This window comes from Pseudopodoces humilis, chromosome 5 (genome assembly GCF_049639895.1).
Source record: "Pseudopodoces humilis isolate 2021_Gansu_Grassland_sample_001 chromosome 5, ASM4963989v1, whole genome shotgun sequence".
Classification (NCBI taxonomy): Eukaryota; Metazoa; Chordata; class Aves; order Passeriformes; family Paridae; genus Pseudopodoces; species Pseudopodoces humilis.
In genome coordinates, this window is record NC_142204.1 from 38,574,321 (window position 1) to 38,596,071 (window position 21,751).

Sequence of the window (21,751 nt, forward strand, 5' to 3'; positions counted from 1 at the left end):
GCTACATGTATGTCTGTGTGAGTGTGTACAAATATAAAAAAGTAATATTTCCGAATTCTGCAAGATTGTCTTGTAGACTGGCTTCAACGCACAGTGTTTATAAAGAGAAAGAAAAATATTTTTGAAAAGTATTGGCATCATGATGATGATAAAGAGGGAATTTTGGAAGATTTTTTGTGCTGCTGTGTAAAATTTCAGACAATCCCAAAGCAAGAAATGGCTTATGTTTTCTGGGTTTTCTTTCCTAACTGCAGATCCCTTGCCACCATCTCGTTTGGAAATTAATAAGGAAAAAATCACACTGACAAGCTTTCAGGTTCAATGGGATCCTTCTCCAGGAAAGGTGGACGTGTATAACCTAGTATTATTTGATCGTGATAATAAAAAGATACAAGAAGTCTCCGTACCAGGAAGAATTTCAAAAACAGAAAATACATTTTCCAGTCTCATTCCTGGGAATAAATACAACATTGTCCTCAGTGCTGTTGCTGGAAATAAGACTACCCCAGAACTTCACATAAGTGGATCCACTGGTAGGATTTCTTTTGCTGTAGTTTATCTATTTAAAACCACTTAAAGAATACTGCATTTCTGCATTTTGAAATTAGCAAATGGGTATAATTTTTATACATGGATATATATATATATAAGTATCTATTGATTACAAGTAGAAATAAAATTTGAATCTCTGACTGACATAAAGAATTGTTTGCTAAAAATGGAGTCTCATTTTTATTGTGTATTTGGGGTTCGCTTTTCAGTAACTCTAAAGAAACCAAACATATTCCAAGAGTAAATCTATTCAAAATTGCTGATATGGAGATAACCATTAAGCCTTAAGCATGTATTCTTTTTTTACCACCAGTGCCATCTCCTGTGGAAAATATTCAGGTCAGTGTCAAGACAGACACTATCCACGTTTCATGGTCTTCTGGCTCTGGACATGTGGATCATTACAGACTGCTGTTACTGGATAATCATGTACGAGTTCATGAGATTCACCAAGAAGGTTCTCTGACCTCCTACACTTTTTCAGGACTTACAGCTGGCCACCTGTATAACCTCTCTATCATAACCCAGGCTGCAGGATTAGAGAGCAGCAGTTTTCAAACAGTCAGGACAGGTATGATTTCAGAATTCATCACAAGAAAACAAGAAGCTAAGACCATAACCTAATAGTATGACAGACATATTTCAGAATAATAAGTGATTCATGTTCCAAGTTAGAGACACCATAAGCTTACTTAATTCTTTAAGTTACCACTACAACAAAGTTAGAGGCTAAAATGAAAGTAGAGAAAAGTGTGAAAGGTAAGTGGAAAAAGGTAAAGTAGGTTAAGAACTTTAAAACTAAATGGTGGTTTGGTTGTTTGGGGTTTTGTTTGCCTAGTTGATTGGTTTGATATGGGTTTTTGTGGACTGTTGGGATTTTTTTTTGCTTTTCACAAAGAAATATTGATTCACAGAACTTAGAAATTATTTTTTTTAGGAACACTTTTCAGACTGGAGTTAGAGATAATGATAAGATGACATCCTACTAAAACAAGTTTGCCTACTTACTTAGGCAAACAAGTGTCATGCCTTCACTCTCCTTAATTTCTGGGAAGAGTAAGATACAATTTCTTCTACAGAAATCTTATCATGTAAACATAATGAAATATTAAGTGAAAATATTGTTATGTTTAGGATGCACAGATGAGTGCTGTTGTCTGGGCTGTTTAGGGGATTATACTAATTTGATGTTTTTTATTCAGAAGTTTTTATTTCTTTCTGTTGTTGGGTGAAAAAATTTTAAATCTCACAGGTATTCTTAGAGCATAAAAGCATTCCATGTAGCTTGCAGCATGGTCCTACATTTTAGTACCTACTGTTCCCCAGGCCTGAGAAGTTAAGATATTTGAGGTAGCTGTGCTTTTCTTCTGGTGGAACATTTGAATAAAGGAGTCTTATTCAAATCATTTTTACACTGGTGAAAAACAGGCATATCTGCAGTCATGCATGTAATACATTTAGCAAAATGTATGCAGGCATCTCTTGTTCTTAGGAGCATGTGCATTATCTGGTCAAAATGATGGGTGTGAGTGCAGACACGGCTAAAAGATTTTCTGTTTCATAGAAAGAGAGTGGGCATCATAAAATGTGTCGTTCTCAGAAGTGCAATGTCTTACACAGGGCAGGGTTCAGTTGCACTTTGACCAGATCTTGGCCTTTTTACTGTTCAGGCAAAATCATTCATATTCCATCTCATATAACTGTTCAAAATCAAAACTTAACTGTGGGAGTTTGGAAGGCAGCAGGTCTTACATGTTTTGTGATGGATATATTTTATTCTCTTTCTTATTTTCCTTTTTTAGCCCCAGCTGAAGTCCTAGATTTGATGGTGACTAATGATGGCAGCTTAGATGCTTTAAAAGTTAAGTGGAGAAGACCTTCAGGAAACCTCAATTTCTATAATATCACTCTGTCTCATCTTGGATCAGTTAAAGAAGTCAAAACTGTGCAGCCACCAGTCACAGAGACGCAGTTTGACAAGCTAACTCCAGGACGTCTTTATCAGGTTACTGCCCGCACAATCAGTGGTGAACTGTTCACCGATCGGATGGCAACTGGCAGGACATGTAAGTCTTCTGCTTCAGTAAGAACATTTTAACTAATGCTATTTTTTCCTACACTGGCCTTGTAGCAAGTCACTGTAAGAGACAAAATAATTTGGATTCCAGGCAAAATGAGATTAAGAGCACAGTACCATTTCAGGAATACCCTCTGCTGACTCTCTGGCAGCAGTTAATCTGACAGCCAAAAGCACCTGCAGCATATCTTGTGAGCAGGCAACAGTCATGAATTTTTGTTGGACCTTATAGTTGAGTGAGTCTGGGACAAAACTGTTGCATACTACTGCACTTCTGATCAACTTTGTTATCTTGAATTCAGCTCAGCATACTATATAAACTGAGTTACTTTATTGGAAAGTGTGCATGTAGTCAAATATTAACAGTTTTTAAAGTAATTTTTCAAGGTTTAGTCTTATTCCTTCTTCCAGATACAAATGTACAAACTGGAAAAGATTGTCTCAGATTTCTTTACTATAAACAACTTGGATTAACAAAGGCATGTGACAGTCTGGATAGAGCGGAGTTACTAGTTTTTTATCTTCTTTCAGAAGTAATAATTTTCTTTCAGGTATCTTTTGTATGAGTTCTGAACCTGAAAAATCCTGCATAATTCTCCCACAGCATTGCTGGCCCTAGAGGTGTGTCATATTTTCCATACCAGCCTAGCCTGAGCAAAAGTTGACTTAGTTAGAATTAGACATAGAACTAAAAGTTCTAACTCAGTGAAGAATGCATATATAAATTTCTGGTAGACTCAGAGTCAAAAGGTAAAAAATATGTGTGTAAGAGAGCAGAGTATTTATTTTAGAAAATATCTATTGTCTGCAACTAAACATCTCATGTGAAAGTCACATCCTTGACATAACTAGCTGATACCCCATTCTCAGTGGAGGCTGGAAGAGCCTTAGAAGTCTTTCATGTCCAGAAAGTACAAAGCTGGATTAGTTTAAATGCTGGTCTGTTTTGTTTGTTTAGCCTACCATTAAAGTCCTTTAAGGTTACCATTTCAATCTAAAGGGAGAGCTTCAGGCTCTCACTCAACACCACTGATCCCCAGCTTTGTGACCTAGACCCAGTGCTTTCAAAGTTGGGGATTTGAAGTCCTATTTCCAAGCACACAATTCCTTCCTTTACCATAGACACCAAGAGCTTTGAAAACAGTCACTTCAGCAGAAGCTCTGTGGAGTAAAGATAAAGTTGTAAGTCCAGACTGTTGGGTCTACAGATGCTGAAGGGATTAGACTCTTAGGGTCCCACTGTAAGTTACAGAGAGAGGCAGGTGCCCAAGAACATAATACACATTGCTGTGTATTGCTGCCTATGGCAGCCAAGAAATGTTGTGGTAAGAAATATGGACATCTCAGAGACTGAAACATTATGCCATTAAGGTCATCTGTGCTTCCTAACAATACGTTGTGTGCTTTTATCCACTCACTCAGAAATTGAAACACATTTCCCATATTCACTGGCATATGGGAGTTCTAGGTCTGATATCCAGCTATGCCCATGGGAAGTGAAACCAGTGAGTATTTTGTGATGCTGGTAGAGAGGTTTCAATCCTGTGCTAGATACTGAGCAATTAAATATTAACTAAGCTAGATAAAGCATAAGGACATGATGCTAGCCTTGTAGTTTACAGTTAAATACTTGTGGATGGTCTCAGGGCTCCAATGCTGACCTCTGGGTATCTAATACGAAGCTTACAGGTATCCTGTCCTAAGGGTCAGCATCTCTCTTCTAGTCTCTGCTATCTGGCTACTACTTAATTATTCCATGAAAATCAGAAAAGTTTCAGTGGCCTAATGTGACCTGCAGGAGTATAGGGTAAAAGGGTTAGGAATGTAAATTCAGGATCCTTGAAGTACAGGACAGGATGGAGTGGATGCTTTAATGGACCACTTTAATGGCACTGTCTTAACCTCAGTGCCTTATACAGCTGGGAGGAATTAGGACATACAAGGTGGAAGAAGCTGTTTCTGTGAAAAAAGCCATTCAGCTCTGCATTTCTGCTGCTGATACCAGAATTGGGCTGATAGAGATTGAAGTTTCAACCTTAGTGGTGAAAAAATTGATTGAGAGTTTCTAAGTGAGCTGAAGTGCAGGAAACAACAGGGAACTTGACTGAAAACTGCAAGATGCTTCTGGGAAGTGCACAGGGGAGATTTTGCCTGACCTAAGAGGGTTGCCCATTTCTGATGTCAGAAACCAGAAGGAAAATAAGTGAGTGGTTTATGTGGGGAAGAGTAAGAATTGTCTTTAAAATGAAAGCCAGCCTTTGCAACAAGATAACTCACGTTGCTCTAGCTGTTCCAAGACTTGTACAGTAGCTGTTCTGTGAGACAGGTTTTGCCTGTACATTTACATCTCACCAGAAATACCCCATTTCAGAATTGCTTTTGCACCTTCTCTTTCTCCAGTTCCCCAGAAAGTTTTGGAGCTGCAGGCAGGTGCTAGCAGCTGGCTGCGGTCTCTGCAGGTGACCTGGGTGCCCCCTGCGGGAGACTGGGAGAGGTACCACCTTCTCCTGTGGAACCACTCAGCCCTGGTGCTCAACACCACCCTCGAGAAGGACACCACCGAGTACCTCATCCGTGATGCGGGCCTCATCCCAGGGAGGGAGTACAGCGTGGAAGTCATTGTGGAGAGTGGCAATTTGCAGAGCAAGACAAGTTGCATGGGGAGAACAGGTCAGAATGCTTATCCAGGCACTGTGAAAGTGCAAAGTGCTCTGTGAACAATGAAAGACTACTTGGGAATCCACAAATTAACTTTGCTATTAATACAGTAAAAAGGAGTAAACTACTTCTGTAAACTACAGAAATAATTTTAACAGTTCTGTGAAAACTTTTGGGATTTTTTCTGTAGTAAAAGTTTTGTAGTGAGAGCTATGGGAACTATATCACAATTCCATCATGACTCAGATGTTACATTACATGTTCATTTCACAGCTATATTTTGTAGCTGATTGTAGGGCACCCTATAAACGTCTTAAAGACAGCACTATAGGCCTTTCTGTATTGTTCATCAGTATGTTTCCTTGTCAGTCTGTGTAAAGAGTATTAATTGTGTGGCTAAGGTGTATCTTAGTATAGCTATCCTATAACATCCCAGTTCTTGTTTTTGTGCTCAGTAAGTCTGTTCAAGTCTGTGTTTCCAAAGGAAATCCATATATACTACAGGGACATGAGTGGAATTCTTTTGCAGTGTTAGTCAAAGCCACATCTGATTTACTTCAAATTTAAAAAAATAATTCCTATATAAATGTTAGAATTTCTGCTCAGTGAATGAAGAATAAGTGCAATTCAGAGGAAAGGAAGACTTGGAGTAGAAATAAGGCAAGGCTCAAGTCTAACCCTTATCTCACTGAAGAATGTGAGATAGGACAGGGCCATTCTACTTTATCCTCACCCTTCCTGGGGCCTACCTTTTATACTATACCCTTACCTGTCATTCCCTGAGGACTTAATTTTGTTAATTTTGCACAACAGTAAGAACAGTAGAAGCTACAGAACCGAAGCTTTCTCTGACTTGTAGCAAGCTTGATCAGAGCAAGATACATCTCATCTTCCTTACTTTGACATATGTTGCAGTAATTTAAGTTTATGATGTTACTTTCAATTGACATAGCTAAGCGATTAATAATTGGATCCAGTGATTTTAGAGGTCTTTTTCAACATAAGTAGCCTGTGATTAGAACATGATCCATTAAATAATATCTGGCAGTGGATGTATCATGACTGTGTTTGACCCAAAGTGAGGTGCACAGTGTGTCTGTTATGAAGTATAGGTATTGGGCCCTGTTGTGACTCAGTTTTCTCTTACATTAACCCACAGACCTGGAAAGTGAATTGTATTTCATTGTGACAGGGGCAAAATCAGATCAGGGACTATATTAGGCAAGATATGCTTGCTGTATATGCAGACGCACACACACGTGAACCCACACAGAAATTCACTGATCACATTCTTTCTTTTGTGCCACTGTAAGTTTGAAGTGTCTCCCAGTTTGACTGAGGTATAAACCAATGCAAAATCAATGTCACTCTGACCCTATAATTTGCATTCTCATTTGTTAGAAGTACATTGGTGTAGATCTGATTTATGGTACAAATGTCTTATATCACTGTTCAGCACCCAGAGTGCAAGAGGACGTTCACTGACTTCCCTGCTTTTCCATTTGCACTAGAACGTGTATCCTGATGTAAGTTTAAACCTAAGCATTACAGCCATAGTGCATTGCTGAAGTCTGCTGCTAACAGTCCTTTAGTGGAAGAGGGGCACAAACACTAGATTTGTAAGAATGACTTCCTAGAGAAAGATAAAGAATCTCCTCTTGATTGCAGATACTCTGTTGCTGTCACATTTCTGTCTTACAGAACACATTTCTTACAACAGCTTGAGATAGGGCATTTGTGCTCACTACACAGTCTTGCTCTCGTTGTGATATCTTTGTGCTTTTCCAGCTCCAGAGCCTGTTCTCCAGCTCCGTGTAAAGCATGCTAATGAATCTTCGCTTAGTGTCATGTGGATGACCCCTGTTGCAGAATGGGATGGCTATGTGGTTTCCCTGGGAGACAGCAATCTTAGTATTGTGAAAAAAGGACTTGCAAAAGAAGCTAAGGAATTCACTTTCACTGACTTGGTACCTGGAAGGAAATATACAGCTACTGTCACTACCATTAGTGGGACCTTAAGCAACTGGACTTCAGTAGAAGGAAGAACAGGTATCATCTTGTCAAACTGTTTTAGTCTTTACCTCTGTTAACCATTAATTTTAATTTTAATTTTTTTTTTTTTTTTGCTTTGTAGTGAACTGAATGAATTCACTGTCTAAATCTCAAAAGTCTTGATCTTATGGTTGTTTCTTCAGTAAAAAAGTTACGTGTCTGCATTTCTCATTTCTGACTGTCAGTTATCGTGCTGTATTTATTTAAGATTTTTGGGAAATAGCTGTGTAATTCCTGGCAAAAGAGTTTTCTGAAATATTATGTCACATCTAATCAATCTACATTAGCACAAGATTCCATATAAGTAGAACCATTTTCACTGTGTGTTTTCAGGAGGGTCATTTCCTTGATACAAAAGCATTCATCATCTGGGAAAAAGAGAAACATCACCACACAGGGAGATGTTACTTTAGGGGGAACATTCCAAGGCTGACAGACACAAAACATATGTGACCTTGAAGATGTATTTTGAATCTTATTGCTTTTCTGATTGCAGAATATGTATTTGTTACTGAGGATGATGACTGTGTCACAAGGAAGGTCCCATTATCATCCCCTGCAAGTTGCTGATTTTGTGCACATGTGCAAGTTTTAAACCATACAGGTTGCTTTACTCTGCTTAAGCACTGACTTAAGCATTCTCCAGTGCAAGCAAAGTTTTAAAATGTAGCTCTGGCCTTGCACAGCATGGGGAATTACAAGCTACTTGTTTCTGAATCTAAGCATGCCTAGGGTTGATGGTGGTCCTTACTTAAATTTTAGAACTCCTTCCAAGGCCTGATAAGTTTAGCTTTCATTTCTCTGTTATGTTATTAGATAGCTGGAATTTCACTTCCATCTTACTTACACCCCTTTAGGGGACCTATTCAGGCATAAAGGTCCGACTTCACTAGTATGAGTCAATGTTTGAAAACACATCAGGCACTGATTGTGTGTCAGTATTACATTCAAAGTGAGTTAAAAAGAAGAAACATCATTTAGCTTGAACATAGGTTTTAATAAGTGTTCCAAACCTCTGAGTCTTCCTTGCAGCAGAATGGCTTACTAGGCTTGAAAAATATTGCTGTGTATATGACAGGAGTAGGTCTTACTTCCATCCAAGACTGGTCAGCCTCCAGTGGAACCTGCAGTATCACTGGAAGAGCATTTAGCACAGAAGTGTGGCACTTTAGTGTCTTGTTCGAGCTAACTGTTATGAGAACATTATAAATCAGGAAGGATTTTTGATTGAGTTTTTTGTCAACTTTACATTTTCTTCAGCTATGTGCCCAACTTTCTAGCTTTTGTTAATAATTACTAAACCAGTACTATGTATGCAAAAGGGTTGATACGAAACAAGAGAGGAAGAGTGCATTCACATTTTATATAGTTAGAGTCTTCTTTATTTCAGTTGTGCTTGGTCATGTAAACAGAAATCTTTAGAAGTAATTTTATTACCTTGCTTTGACCAAGTATTGTCAAACCAAATGAAAAAAGGATTTGGGGTAAATTTTGTGCTACATATTACAGTCCTTTGTTATTTCTTCATCCTTTTTGGTTTGCCTAAGTTCATGAGCTTATGCTTAGATAAATGTTACGTTTGTTTAACAATTCATCTTTTGATGCTATAAAAGTGCTAAAGAAGTTCCTGCAGGTCTTCTGACATAAAAAGTTAAACCACAACTTTTAAAGTCAGTTATCCCCAAAATTAAATGGTCTGACGCAGTATAGATGACTGTGCCTGAGGTATTCTTCAAACAAGTTTGCCATTTATTAGAAATGAAAGATTGGGAATGGGAGAGGAAAGGGAAAATGAAAGACATAGGCTATATTTGAAGTAGTCATCAAAAAACCCCGAGAGATTTCTTAAATTGATGGCTTTTATTTAATGATATTTATAAAATGCCATCTCTTTTGGTTTCCTGATATTGAATCATTCTCATCTGACTGAGAAAAGTTGTGCTAAAGGCTGAAAGACCTTTCTGTGCCTTAGTTAGTTTCCCATAGACCACATCCCAGACAGGAAACAGTCCCCAGTTAAAGTATTTTTAGTCCTGTTGAGTCTGGCTGCAAATTGGAATGTTCTTTTGATGCACTTCCTCACTGTGACTAAACTTGTGTTCTTTGGGGGATTCTGTTTTGTTTTATTTTGTTTCTCCTCAGTAACAGTATGACAATTTCCTTTTCAGTACCAGCCCAAGTGACAGGTCTGACTGTGGCAAGTCAGGGATCAACCAACAGCTTGTTCACCAACTGGACAAGAGCACTGGGAGATGTAGACTCATACCAAGTGCTGCTGATTCACGAGAATGTTGTCATTAAAAATGAAACTGTTCCTAGTGAAACCAACAGATATCACTTCTATCCCCTGAAACCTGGAGGACTCTATTCAGTTGTTGTCACCACTGTCAGTGGAGGAATATCTTCAAGGCAAACAATTGCAGAGGAAAGGACGGGTAAAAAGGAAAACACTCCAGCATGCTTTTTGGTAGTTTTTAAAAGCTGAATTTATCTAAGAGAATGGTCTTGTGATTAAGCCACTGCACTGAGAAATCAGAAAAACAGGAGATTCATCCATATAGTTCCATATGTGCACACTGTCTGTCCAGATTTGTGTAAATACAGCTTTAGAGAGCTAACTGTTCTAACTGCAGTGGGAACTCTACAGAAGGATCACTCTGTAGCAAAGACAAAAGTATGCCCTGAGAATAATGAATAACTGTGCTGGGTGAATCACTCCTTGGAAGGGACTTTCTTGTTCCATTGGCTGTCTGGTAATGTAGGATGATTGCTCTGTACTTACGTGTGCCAAGAACCTGCCTAAAGGTGCGGGAGTGAATTTGTGTGTCAGGTTCTCACAACCCTTTTCTTTTTCTTTAATCCAGCACTAAAGAATGTCCTCCAGGGCTAATTAGTTATTATGAGGTTCTTCTGTACTTCATAGAGCAAGATTTACAGTTGCATCAAATTCTTTAGGTTTGAAGAGTCATGAAATGTAATACCAGTTCTGTGGATATTTAGAGGAAAAATTTGGCAACATAGTGCAATTTCACCCGTTATGTGAATTTGGCAAAGGCCAGGCATTCTGCAGTTTTCTGCACTGTTCTCCTTGAAAACAACTATTTTCAGGTGAAAAGGCAAAACAAACCTGAAAAAAAATGGAGAAGAACAATACTAAAAGGCTTAAAATAGATAAGCATATTTGATAAATCTGGGGAGGTTTTGACTCTGAGAGCTGTTGGCCAGCCCCTCTGTTGAGATAATTAATTTCAGTGCAGCAGAGTCCAGTGAAAATGTGGAAGTTCGTTATGTCTAAGTTCTGCCCCAGTAATAACTGAGAGTTTTGTACCTGCGTGATGATACTTCTGGCAGAGCCTTTGAGCTCACCTTGCTGGCTTGGAAAACAAGTGGCATTCATGTTTCGTCCACTAGGCGTCAGAGAACCCACTTAAAATGAAAAATTCAGCTGTGGGCCTCAGCGTCTTACCAGCCTCATCAGTTACTGCTGTTATTGAGGAAAGGCAATTTGAAAGGATGACTCAACTTCTGGGATTTTAGAAATGCTGGAATCAGGCCACCAAAGACAACTTCCTTCACTGTATTTTAAAAAGGAGATGAATGTTGTTGAGAGGCAGTCAGTGCAGAATTTCTCAGGAGTCCCAGACTGCTTATTTTGCAGGGGATGATTGGCTAGTTAATGCTTTTCTTGTTTTTTCCTCTTTGTTGCACAGTTCCTTCCAGTGTGACTGGAGTAACAGTAAATAACTCGGGTCGGAGTGACTACCTCAGTGTTTCTTGGCTGCCAGCTTCTGGAGATGTAGACAGTTATTTGATAACACTCTCTCATGATGACAAGATTGTTCAGACTCTCACCATTTCCAAATCATTCAGTGAATGCTCCTTCAGCAGCCTTACTCCTGGGACGCTTTATGATGTGATGATAACCACAAAGAGTGGAAAGTATGAAAACTATTCCCTCAGCCAGGAACGAACAGGTAAAGAGAAACTCTGGGCAAGCACAGTCACTGGCTAATGTATATGTCAATGGCTAATGTATAGCCATTACCGATGATTTATCACTATCTGACCAAACTTGGATGGATGAGTAGATGTTGGAGGGTCAAACCATAAAATTACATAAAATTAAGCTTTATAGACTTAGTTTTATTCTTATGCGCCTTTTGTTGCTTTATTTCATACAAAAATACTTCAGCATGAATAAAAGTCATGTCAGTCCTTATGAGCAAGAAATCATTTATCAGTTTTGGCTCAAATGTGTTGTCCTAACCTTAATGCCTTTACTTGGCCCTTTAAGTATATCCTGCAGAGCATCTCTTCAGAAAGTTATTGAGGCACTGAAAGAGCAAAATAGGATAGGCTAATTAGTAAAATATTAGTGAGGTGTCACAATAATGAGTAACACCCATGTCAGTTGGTTTTGGTAATGTAACACATGTGTCTATGGTTTTGGTCATGCAATTTTCAAGGAATGTTAGAATAGGAATAGAGAAATCTCAGAAAAGTATGGCAATAATGATGGAGAGCCTTCTAAAACTTTCTCAAAGATTGAAAAAACCTGAGACTTTACACTTAGTAAACCAGTAGAACAAAAGAAAGATTGTAGGGGGTGCTAAAATAACAGAGTATCAAGTCAGTGCAGTTTAAGTCTTCTCATGATCTAAGTGAAAATCCAAGGAACAGCCACAAGAGGATGAGAACCAAATTTTGGATCAGTGTAGTGTCTGTGGATCTCACTACTCTTACAAAAATGGAGCTAGTTCCATAAAACCAAAAATTAGAAAGGCAAACCATTGTATTGTCATAAGATGTAAAGCAGCCTGGAAACTGCAGATACTATTCAATCCACATTGTTGTCATTTTGCAACTTCCTCACAAAACTCTGGTAACTACCACAAATACAGTTCTATACCACAACTCTGGTTACTTCAGGGAATTATTGCTTTCTGAATCTTTAATTGCATTTTTTTTTCTTTCAGTCCCTTCAAGCGTCCAGGGACTGACTGTCAGCAATTCAGCCAGAAGTGACTACTTGAAGGTGTCCTGGTTACATGCATCTGGATATTTTGATAATTATGAAGTGATCATCAGGAACAACAATGATTTCATCCAAACAAAAAGTGTCCGAAAGGATGAAAATGAATGTGTGTTCACCAGTCTGGTCCCAGGGAGGCAGTATAGTGTCACGGTCAGCACAAGGAGTGGGAAATACGAAACTAGTGAAAGAGTCTATGGCAGAACAAGTAAGTAAGCACCCTGGAAACATTCTGAGACATCCCAGGGTACTTTTTTTTATTTACCATACCCAGGAACAAAAATTTCATATGATCTTAACATAGAATGTTGACTATTACTCTTTGAATGTGTATTATTCCAAATACAGAAAGCAGTATTTAGTTTATGACCAGTGTTTAAGTTACAAACAAACAAAAAAGTGGGAGACCTGTACTGTTAAACTGGAAAGCAAATCTTGAAACATTGAAAGCCAAAAAACAGTTGTACAGTTTTCCACATGAGCTTAGTATTTATAATTAAATTATGTCAGAATGTACTAAACAATTTTTTTCTGGTCATGGAAAGGTGGGAAAGAAGATAGACTAGACCTCACTCTATTCAAATTGCCCCAAGCACTGGAACTGGGAGAGCATGGGGCAAGAGTGGTAAGGTTGCTGGTTGGGAGCCAGCAGGGATCTGGGTGCAGTCTTCACCTAGCACCATATGTGAATTAAGGAGCCATACTGAGAAACTCAGTTTATTAAGAAAGATGTAGCATGGGGCAAAAATAACTCACTTGTGACTGGCACAAGTTAGAAACTGCATTATGGTGCTGCATCACACAGATGGATTGCCTTGGCTTGGCACTAGCTCAGGCCTCTTTTCTCTGTATTTGTATTTGTAAACTCCCTGCAAGCTCCTCTATTATTTACTTATTATTTATTATTTTCATGCAGACAGATTGTGGACTTCTGTTCTGAAATGGGACCTTCCAGTGTTAGATGGGGTGCAAACTACCCAAATAAGTGCAATCTACTGCTTTTTCTAGGGAACTGAATGAAAAATTGTAGCTCAGAAGCATGGCTTCAGAGGTGCTAGCTTTTTGCTCTTATCTGTTAGTAAGTACTGAGAAGTTTCCCATCTTTCTTCTCGCCTCTTCAGTGCCAGAGTCAGTGAAGGAGCTGACTCTTAGTAACAGGAGCACAGAAGATCTGCAGGTAACTTGGTCAAAGGCTGATGGGGATGTTGATAAGTATGAGATTCAGCTCCTCTTCAATGATATGAAGATCTTCCCACCCATTTTCCTTGGGAACACCATCGAGGAGTATTGGTTCACAGCTCTGACTCCAGGACGTCTATACAAAATTCTTGTTTTGACCATCAGTGGAGATGCACAGCGTGCTACTTTCATAGAAGGCCTGACAAGTAAGAAATAATGTGGTATTTAAAATGTGTTTAGGCTTTTCTAGAATGAAGCACTGAAAATCAAGGTTGAGCCATGATTATATTCAAGCTCCTGTAACACTCTTGGAGACATCTCATTGAAAAATCACACTAGTACTTCAGCCAACTTGTGACCCATGCTTAATAAAAAAGTGTTGCATTTACTAATATTTGATGGTTGGCAGAGAATCTGATTTGTTGCATGGGAATTGTATTGAGATGTCAGCATTTAGGTTTCTGTTACTCCCAAGCATGCCAGTTGTTTGCTTAGTGTCTCTAGCTTAATCACTTACCTGTAAAGTAGGTATTTTACACCTCTGTTTACCTACCTGAAGTGGATGATTGAGATAATAATGGCAAAATGGCCACCTAATTGAGGGTACCTAAAGAGCTTTCATTTTTTGAGGTGTTTTTAAAGCATCATTTGGACAAGAGGGAGGTTACACGTAGAATTGCTTTTTTAAAATGACATAACGCCGCACAAATATTTACAACTTTACTTGTGTTTACCCATGAATGACATTCCTTGTACCTGTAAATGATCTTTCTCTTTTGAATCATTTTTCTGTGGCCATAAAATAGGTAGAAATTAGGAAGCCTGAGTCAAACGGGAAATTTTTGAGCAGGTGCCTTTTTGTTCCCTGTTTTTTTCCAGTTCCAAGCAAGGTCCGAAACATTCATGTGTCACCTAATGGTATGACAAACAGCCTGAAAGTGAGCTGGACCCCTGGAGGTGGAGATGTTGATTCCTACACAGTGACTGTATTTCAGCAAAACCACCAGCTTGATTCCCAGAGTGTCTCCAAACACATCTCCGAGTACATGTTTCACAAGTTGGAAGCTGGGGAGCAGTACCAGGTGGTGGTGCAATCTAACAGTGGCACCTTGCACAACAGCTTAGAAGCTTTTGGGAGAACAAGTACGTTTCTTTTGAGACAATGAGAAAGTTGCATTATATCTTCTCAGAGACTGACCGTTGTTTAATAATGTTTATGAATGTACCATAGGGCATGGGGACATTTAGATTCATGGGAAGTTTCTATCTCAATGCATGAGTCATGAATCATGGGTCTGTTAATATCAGTGAGATGTGTCATTTCAGTAACTTTACCTGGGTGAATATGCATAGAATTCTAGTCTAGCCCAGTGTCTTCCTTCATAGGATGAATGCAGTTCCATCCCTCTCATTTCCTTTGGCTGTACCCATCTGACACATACATCCATTCCATGTGTAGTCAAGTATTGTATTCTGGCAGAGCCTATTGCATGATCAAGGCTTGTTAGACAACACATTGCCCCAGTATCCAGGGTGTCAGAACATACAAAACAATGCAATACCTTGTTTTTAATCTATTCTCTCTCTTTAGCACCTGCATTTGTTATCTCTGGCCTTGATTTTTGTGCAGCAGCTGCTGGCTAACATTTTCTATTCTGGGCTACTATTTTGCACCAATTTATCACTCCTTTATTTTTCATACTCCTTTCTTATCTGTTTCAGTCAGTTCATTTCACTCTCCTTCTCCATCTTTTCATGATAGTCTGTAAAAAGCTGTTGCTTCTCCATTCCCAGTGCAGATATCCATGATGCTCTGTAAATTCATGTATTTATTTATGTCTAGGAATTATTTGTTTGCATAAACATCTGCATAGATATTTCTTTTCCCACAAGGGAACCTGAAAATATATAGTTAATTACTTTATTCAGATTTGTGTATTGAATGGTCTGTATTTCACCTGGTAATATCCTGCCTTTAATTGTTGCTTCCAGTTCCAGCCTCTGTCCAGGAATTACTAGCCCATCATGCTTACAGCAGTCATTCCTTGTTAGTAACCTGGCAGAAAGCTCCTGGTGTAGCCGAAAGATATGACATTCTGCTCTTGAATGAGCAAGGAATCCTCCTGAGTAACAAATCAGAGCCAGCTACTGCCAAACAGCACAAATTTGAAGATTTAGTGGCTGGCAAGAAGTATAAAATACAAGTTTTGACAGTCAGTGGTGGACTCTTCAGTAAGCGTGCAGAAACTGTTGGCCGAACAGGTAATTAGAACATCTTGGTTTACTTATACTTCCCTCAGTCAGATATCATTAAGTACATGAACCATCTGTATATTTTGATTCTGCAAAGATTCTAGTAAGGTACAGACTCTGGATGTTCATGCATCATTTTTCCTGATATATCCATTGTATGTGAATCTGAAATTGATTATCATAATAATGTGACCATGGTTTATAAAAAAGATATTAAACCAAAATGCTGAATGCTTCCCTCTTGTGGAAGTACCTGATGCTTTATTGTCATCAAGTTTTTAATTCACAGTCTCAAGGTTCTTAGTGCAAGATTGATGTGAATACACACTTCTAAACTCAAGGCCAAGTCTTGATTGCAGTCTTTACTGATTTAAAGCTTTTTGTAGAAGCTAATGGATGGTTCTGTGTGAGCACAGTCTAGAGAATCAGGCCTTCTGGGAAATAAAAATATTGTATTGGAGAGACTCAGTGGCATTTCATAAATGCTTTCCCCTTGTTTCTGACAGTTGCTGTTGATATTACTTAGCTACTTGTGGCTTAATTGAAATGTGTTACAGCCATGAATTTATTAAAGGTTCAGCTTAGGGCCTAGACTGATATTTACTCTTACATTTATCCTTCTTTTCAGTTCCAGCAGCTGTTACAAATCTGAAAGTCACAGAGAACACCACTGACCGACTGTCCTTCAGCTGGACCACCTCTCAAGGGGAGCTTGATTCATATGACATCTTCCTATATAATCCAGACAAGTCCCTTCATGACAGGATTTCAGGAGAGCAGCATCTCCAGCAGTGTTCATTCCAGAATCTGCGTCAAGGCAGGATGTATCGAATGGTGATTGTTACACACAGTGGAGACCTCACTAACGAGTCATCTGTCTATGGAAGAACAGGCAAGAACATCTAAGAAAACCATCTGTCTCAGTGTGGTACTCATGGGGGACACCAGTGAGCTGGTCTGAGTCTGATGCTCATACTAGATTAGGGCAGCTATTATCAAAATTGGCTGTAATATGTAAAGAGCATTAGATACATAAAAAGGTAAATTCTGAATAATGTAGTTACAGCAGGAAAAATTAAGTGAGGAACCCTACAACAGTTCCCAGGAGCTTGTGTCAGAGGAAAGACATCCCAGTGTATGCTCCTTCAGCAGGAAAATGGCTGTCTCCTATTCTAAAAGCAATATTGGTCTGAGTGGAAAAGGCAAAAATGCAAAGCAAGCGGTGTGAATGGGATAGACAGTCTACCAGTGAAATAAAACTTGTTTCCCATGGGTAGCTCTGGCTGCAGCTCTGTGTGTGTTCAGCTACATGTGGGAAGCAGAGTTTTCTAAGCAGCTTTAGCAGCTCTGACATTCTGTGAAACCTTTCTTTATTCCCCTGTGGCACCACATAGGAACCCCTCTGTGGGACTGTGTCTGCACAGTGGTGCACTTTCTTCTGCTGCCTCAGAAATGGGTGTTTCCAAATACTGACTAGGAAAAATCTGCTTAGCCTTTGCAAAACTATCCATTATAAACATTGCAACCTCTTTTGGTAACAGTGGCAGTTCAAAATAATAAAGGAAGCTACTGAGATATGCTTTCTGCTTTCCAGCCAGCTGTGGTGGCTGTCTAGTTTATAAAATGACTATCATTACAGGACAAGTATAAGGTCTGCTTGACCTTTTTGCTTCTTCTCATCCAAAGGATGTTACTTTTTTTTTTACATATATTTTATTACATAAAGTAATATTCATTCCTCCTTTTTTCAGTACCAGCCCCAGTTGTTGGTCTCAAGGCATCCAACCGAAACATGACGGACAGTCTGTGGTTCACCTGGGGCCCAGCAGCAGGAGATGTTGACTTCTATGAGCTGAATCTTTACAATCCAAATGGGACACAGAAAGAAACTGAGCAAAGAAAAGACCTGGAAGGGTGGCACTTTCAGGGGCTCATTCCTGGCAGAAAGTACACTTTAGTTGTGGTGACTCACAGTGGTGACCTGACCAACACAGCAAATGCTGAAGGAAGAACAGGTATGGGATTTTTTTTAGTTCCATCTGTTTGAATTCATTAGTTCACAACTATGCAACAAACTTTATCCGAGGGAGGATTTATTATGAGAGTCATTGAAGGTATAAAGCCAAAGGATAACCTTAAGTGCATTAAACAAATGGAATGTGAAAGAAAAGCAGTCAGCACTGTTTTTCTTTCAGAGGCTAAGGAATGCTACAACTGTGAAAGTCACTGTTATCAGCACAGGTGCAGTAACTGGCTGTGTATACAAGATAATACAAACTACTTTGTGATGCATGAAGAAAATAATGCATGTTACATTTTATTTGTCTTGTGTAAAAATTTGTTAAGCATCTCTTTTTCTTCTCTCCTTTTTTCCCCTCTTTCTGCATAGCACCCAGCTCTCCTAACACTGTGTCATTTACTGATGTTGCAAACACTTCTTTATCAATCACTTGGCTGGGTCCTCCAGACTGGACAGACTATGACGATTTTGAGGTGCAGTGGCTTCCAAAGGATCCTCTCACAGTATTCAATCCCTACAGCAGCAGCAAATCCAAAGTACGCATCATCTATGGCCTGCGACCAGGAAGACTTTATGAGTTCAGTGTCAGAACTGTCAGTGGTGGCAGCTGGAAGACATACAGTCAGTCACAGTCTGCAAGTGTGAGAACAAGTAAGTAAAAATTTCTATTGCACCCTAACACTCAGCTGAAGAAGATGCAAAACTGTAAAATATTACAAATTCCTTATGCAATCAGTAATTTCCATTAATAAATTCATGAATGACGGTGATGAATTCAGCTAGATTCTAAGCATTTGCTGTGTGCAAGGTCAGCTGTTTAAAGACTGATAATGGACATACACTTACAATCTTCACATCCAGAGTCAAGCTGTTTGGTTGCAGAGCCTAAATCAATCAGTTTCTGAATGATAAGACAGGAAGGATGAAAGAAACTGCTCTACTAGATTTGAAACTGGAATCAGTGTTTCACTGCTCTGTGTTTCTGGCCATGTGTATGAATCTGTTTCATCTCTAGCTCTAGTGTGTCTCTAGTAACAGGCTGATTTGAAAAAGTAACATGAAATTGTAAAAATAACTGAGTCATGGCAAATCCTCATATCATTTGGGGTAGGATTCAGCTCTAAATTGACATCTATATTTAGTAAGCTATATAGCTCTTTAATACAGCATAGTAATTAAAATTTCACCTGTGCTTAATCACTTAAATGTAGATGCCTGCCATCTGAGAGTGAAATCCTGTCTTTATTAGATGTTATATGATAATAAATGGTGCTCCCATATTACATGGATGAAACATTTTTCTGTGCTATTTAGTAATATGGACACATCACATGCTGCCCAGGAAACCAGATCAGTCATGAGATGACAATATCAGTCTTGACTGAAATAAGTGACCACATGGAGCTTCCAAATAAGTTGTAATAGCTTTCTAGAAGTCCATTTCTTTGTGGTGTTGCTGTTCATGTTAAGACTTCATCAAGTTTTTTCCTTGTTTTCACAATTAATTACTGGAGCTTCACAATGCTGATGGGGAAGATGTCGCTAGATCTGATTTCAGATGGCAAAAATGAGTTAAGACAACTTTACATAAGAATTAGGCAGCACACATTTGCAGGATAGCTGGGAATTCCAACTCGCAGCCTCCTGCTCTGATCTGATAGTTGATGCAGAATCTAGGAGCTAGTGTGAGCAGAGTGTATGACACCTGTCCCTTTTTCCACTGAGCTCCAACTTCTCAACATTTCTCTAGAACCGGACAAGATACAAAGCCTTCACTGTCGGCCCCAAACCTCTACTGCCATCGCATGTTCCTGGACTCCACCCGATTCTGACTTTGATGGGTATAGTGTTGAGTGCAAGAAAATGGACACTCGTGAAGTGGAATTTTCTAAAAGGATAGAAAAAGACAAATCTCTGCTTAATATCATGACCCTTGTTCCCCACAAGCGATACCTGGTGTCCATCAAGGTGCATTCTGCAGACATGACGAGTGAAGTGGTTGAAGACAGCACCATCACAATGATTGATCGTAAGTGGAATTCAGAGTTGCCCTGAAGAGGCATTGAGCAGCAATAAACAATTGCTCATGTTGGTTAGACAGTAAAAGAAGTTCTGAACTCCAGCGTGTGGAGTGGTAGCCAAAGTAGACTGAATACATCCTTTGGTCCCTGTTGTGACAGACAGTGCAGGATTTTGACTATATTGCCTCTAATCACATTGTCAGACTCAATTATTAGGTTCATTCATGAAATATAGCCTGAGAAACATAAATACCTTGTCCTCATCATCACATGCCTTCAGTTGTCTTCATGCTCACTGCTTGGCTTTCTGTATATGGCTGTTTCCCATCATAGATGGTAGCCATTGTCAGCACAAATATCAATCTATAAGGACATTGGATTGTAGTACTACATTCTCTTTTGGCTTCTATAGACTCTTCTGAGGGCTTCTGCAGGAATTCCTACCAAGGAGGTGTCACTCTTACTATGGTGAATACACTGCTGGCTTGTTTCATCTTTTGGCAGTTTCACTGTGGGAGGTGAAGACACTTTCTTGATTACAAAGAATAGAATCAGTGACTTGGGTCCAGGCAACTGAGATTAATTACAAGTTGCATTTTCCTTACTATGTCTAGTTCACACAAGTACATAGGTAATACTTTCTCTCTATTTCGTATTTATTTTGTATTTATTTAATTACTCAGGTCCTCCTCAGCCACCTCCAGACATACGAGTGAACAAAAAAGAGGTGCTGATTACCAAATCCTCCATCAACTTTACTTTTAATTGCAGCTGGTTTAGTGATACTAATGGAGCTGTGAAATACTTTACTGTCGTTGTGAGGGAGGCTGATGGTAAGTGTTATGATTTAACACTATTCTCTCTATAGCCAATAAAATTTACATGGGGAAGTACATCCCTATCACTGCACAGCAAAGGGGTTTCTTCTCATCTAATGGCCGAGTGTCATACAGATTTTAGATCTATACTTCCTCCCTAGCCTGAGGATGTAGGAGCTCAGTCCTATTCTCAGGGAGTCTGTAGCAACTACAGAGCTCAGACAGAAGCAGTAGTTAGCTTCTGTGTTCTGGATTATAATGTCATGTATGTTTAGACAATTTCCATAGTAGAAGGCTTACATTGGTTGCCATTGCCAGTGAACACAGAATGTGCCTTGCTGTGGACAGATCTCAAAAGGTAGTTTAAATGTTAGGTGCGAACACTAAAAGGCAACTCTTTTGGAGAGTCTTAGGAAGCCATGCTGAGAAGGCACAGGTCTGCCAGGTGGTGCTTGCTAACTGAAGAAAGTGACTTTGCATACAGTACTATAAAATAAAACAGAAATTCTCCTTGTGGCATGTAAACCTCCCTTTCTACAGCAGACCTATTGTTGAGATGTGTGTCTGACAAATCAGATACATGTCTCAACAATTTATGCTTTGTTTTTAGAAGTGGCTTCATTTACTGGAATACCAGGACATATTTTGTGATCCTTATGAAAGTTTCTTAATCTCTCTGTCTTTCTCTTAGGGGAAAAAAACAGATAATATTTCCACTTTCTGCTTTGTTATATTTGGGCAAACTATAAAGCAGTTTGAGAAGGGGGCTACTCATTGCCATAGCTTTGCGTATCTGAGACTCTTATCCAGTATTGTGAATTTACATTCTGGGGACCCCTGTCATTTCCTACTGTAGTTTTTTTCTCTGTATACACAGTAGAGTTGTCAGTGTGTGGGATTTTTTACTTGCTTTTTGAAATAGCTAGTAGTAGGATCCAGGAATCTGAATCACAAAAACTCCCACCAACAGCACAGGAAAAAATGTCATAGCATTCAACCTGTACATGCCTATTGTGGCAAAAGTTACAGTGAGGACTTTTGAGGAAATCTGCCTAAAGAAATAATAGAAAGGATGGTACCTTAACCATT

General features: G+C 39.1%; 1 protein-coding gene across 4 annotated transcripts in view; it reads left to right on the forward strand.

Annotated features, from left to right (window-relative positions):
• Nucleotides 1–21,751, forward strand: part of PTPRB (protein tyrosine phosphatase receptor type B) — a 68,466-nt gene that overhangs the window by 22,443 nt on the left and 24,272 nt on the right. For all 4 annotated transcript variants that reach the window (XM_014248894.2, XM_005519358.3, XM_088055619.1 and 1 more), the window contains 16 exons: nt 255–533; nt 866–1,123; nt 2,355–2,618; nt 5,030–5,299; nt 7,076–7,336; nt 9,508–9,774; nt 11,050–11,313; nt 12,316–12,579; nt 13,493–13,756; nt 14,430–14,693; nt 15,543–15,812; nt 16,432–16,695; nt 17,555–17,818; nt 18,193–18,474; nt 19,574–19,852; nt 20,528–20,677. In XM_014248894.2, the coding sequence (XP_014104369.2) occupies nt 255–533; nt 866–1,123; nt 2,355–2,618; nt 5,030–5,299; nt 7,076–7,336; nt 9,508–9,774; nt 11,050–11,313; nt 12,316–12,579; nt 13,493–13,756; nt 14,430–14,693; nt 15,543–15,812; nt 16,432–16,695; nt 17,555–17,818; nt 18,193–18,474; nt 19,574–19,852; nt 20,528–20,677 (4,164 nt within the window). The remainder of the gene's footprint in view (nt 1–254; nt 534–865; nt 1,124–2,354; nt 2,619–5,029; nt 5,300–7,075; nt 7,337–9,507; nt 9,775–11,049; nt 11,314–12,315; nt 12,580–13,492; nt 13,757–14,429; nt 14,694–15,542; nt 15,813–16,431; nt 16,696–17,554; nt 17,819–18,192; nt 18,475–19,573; nt 19,853–20,527; nt 20,678–21,751) is intronic.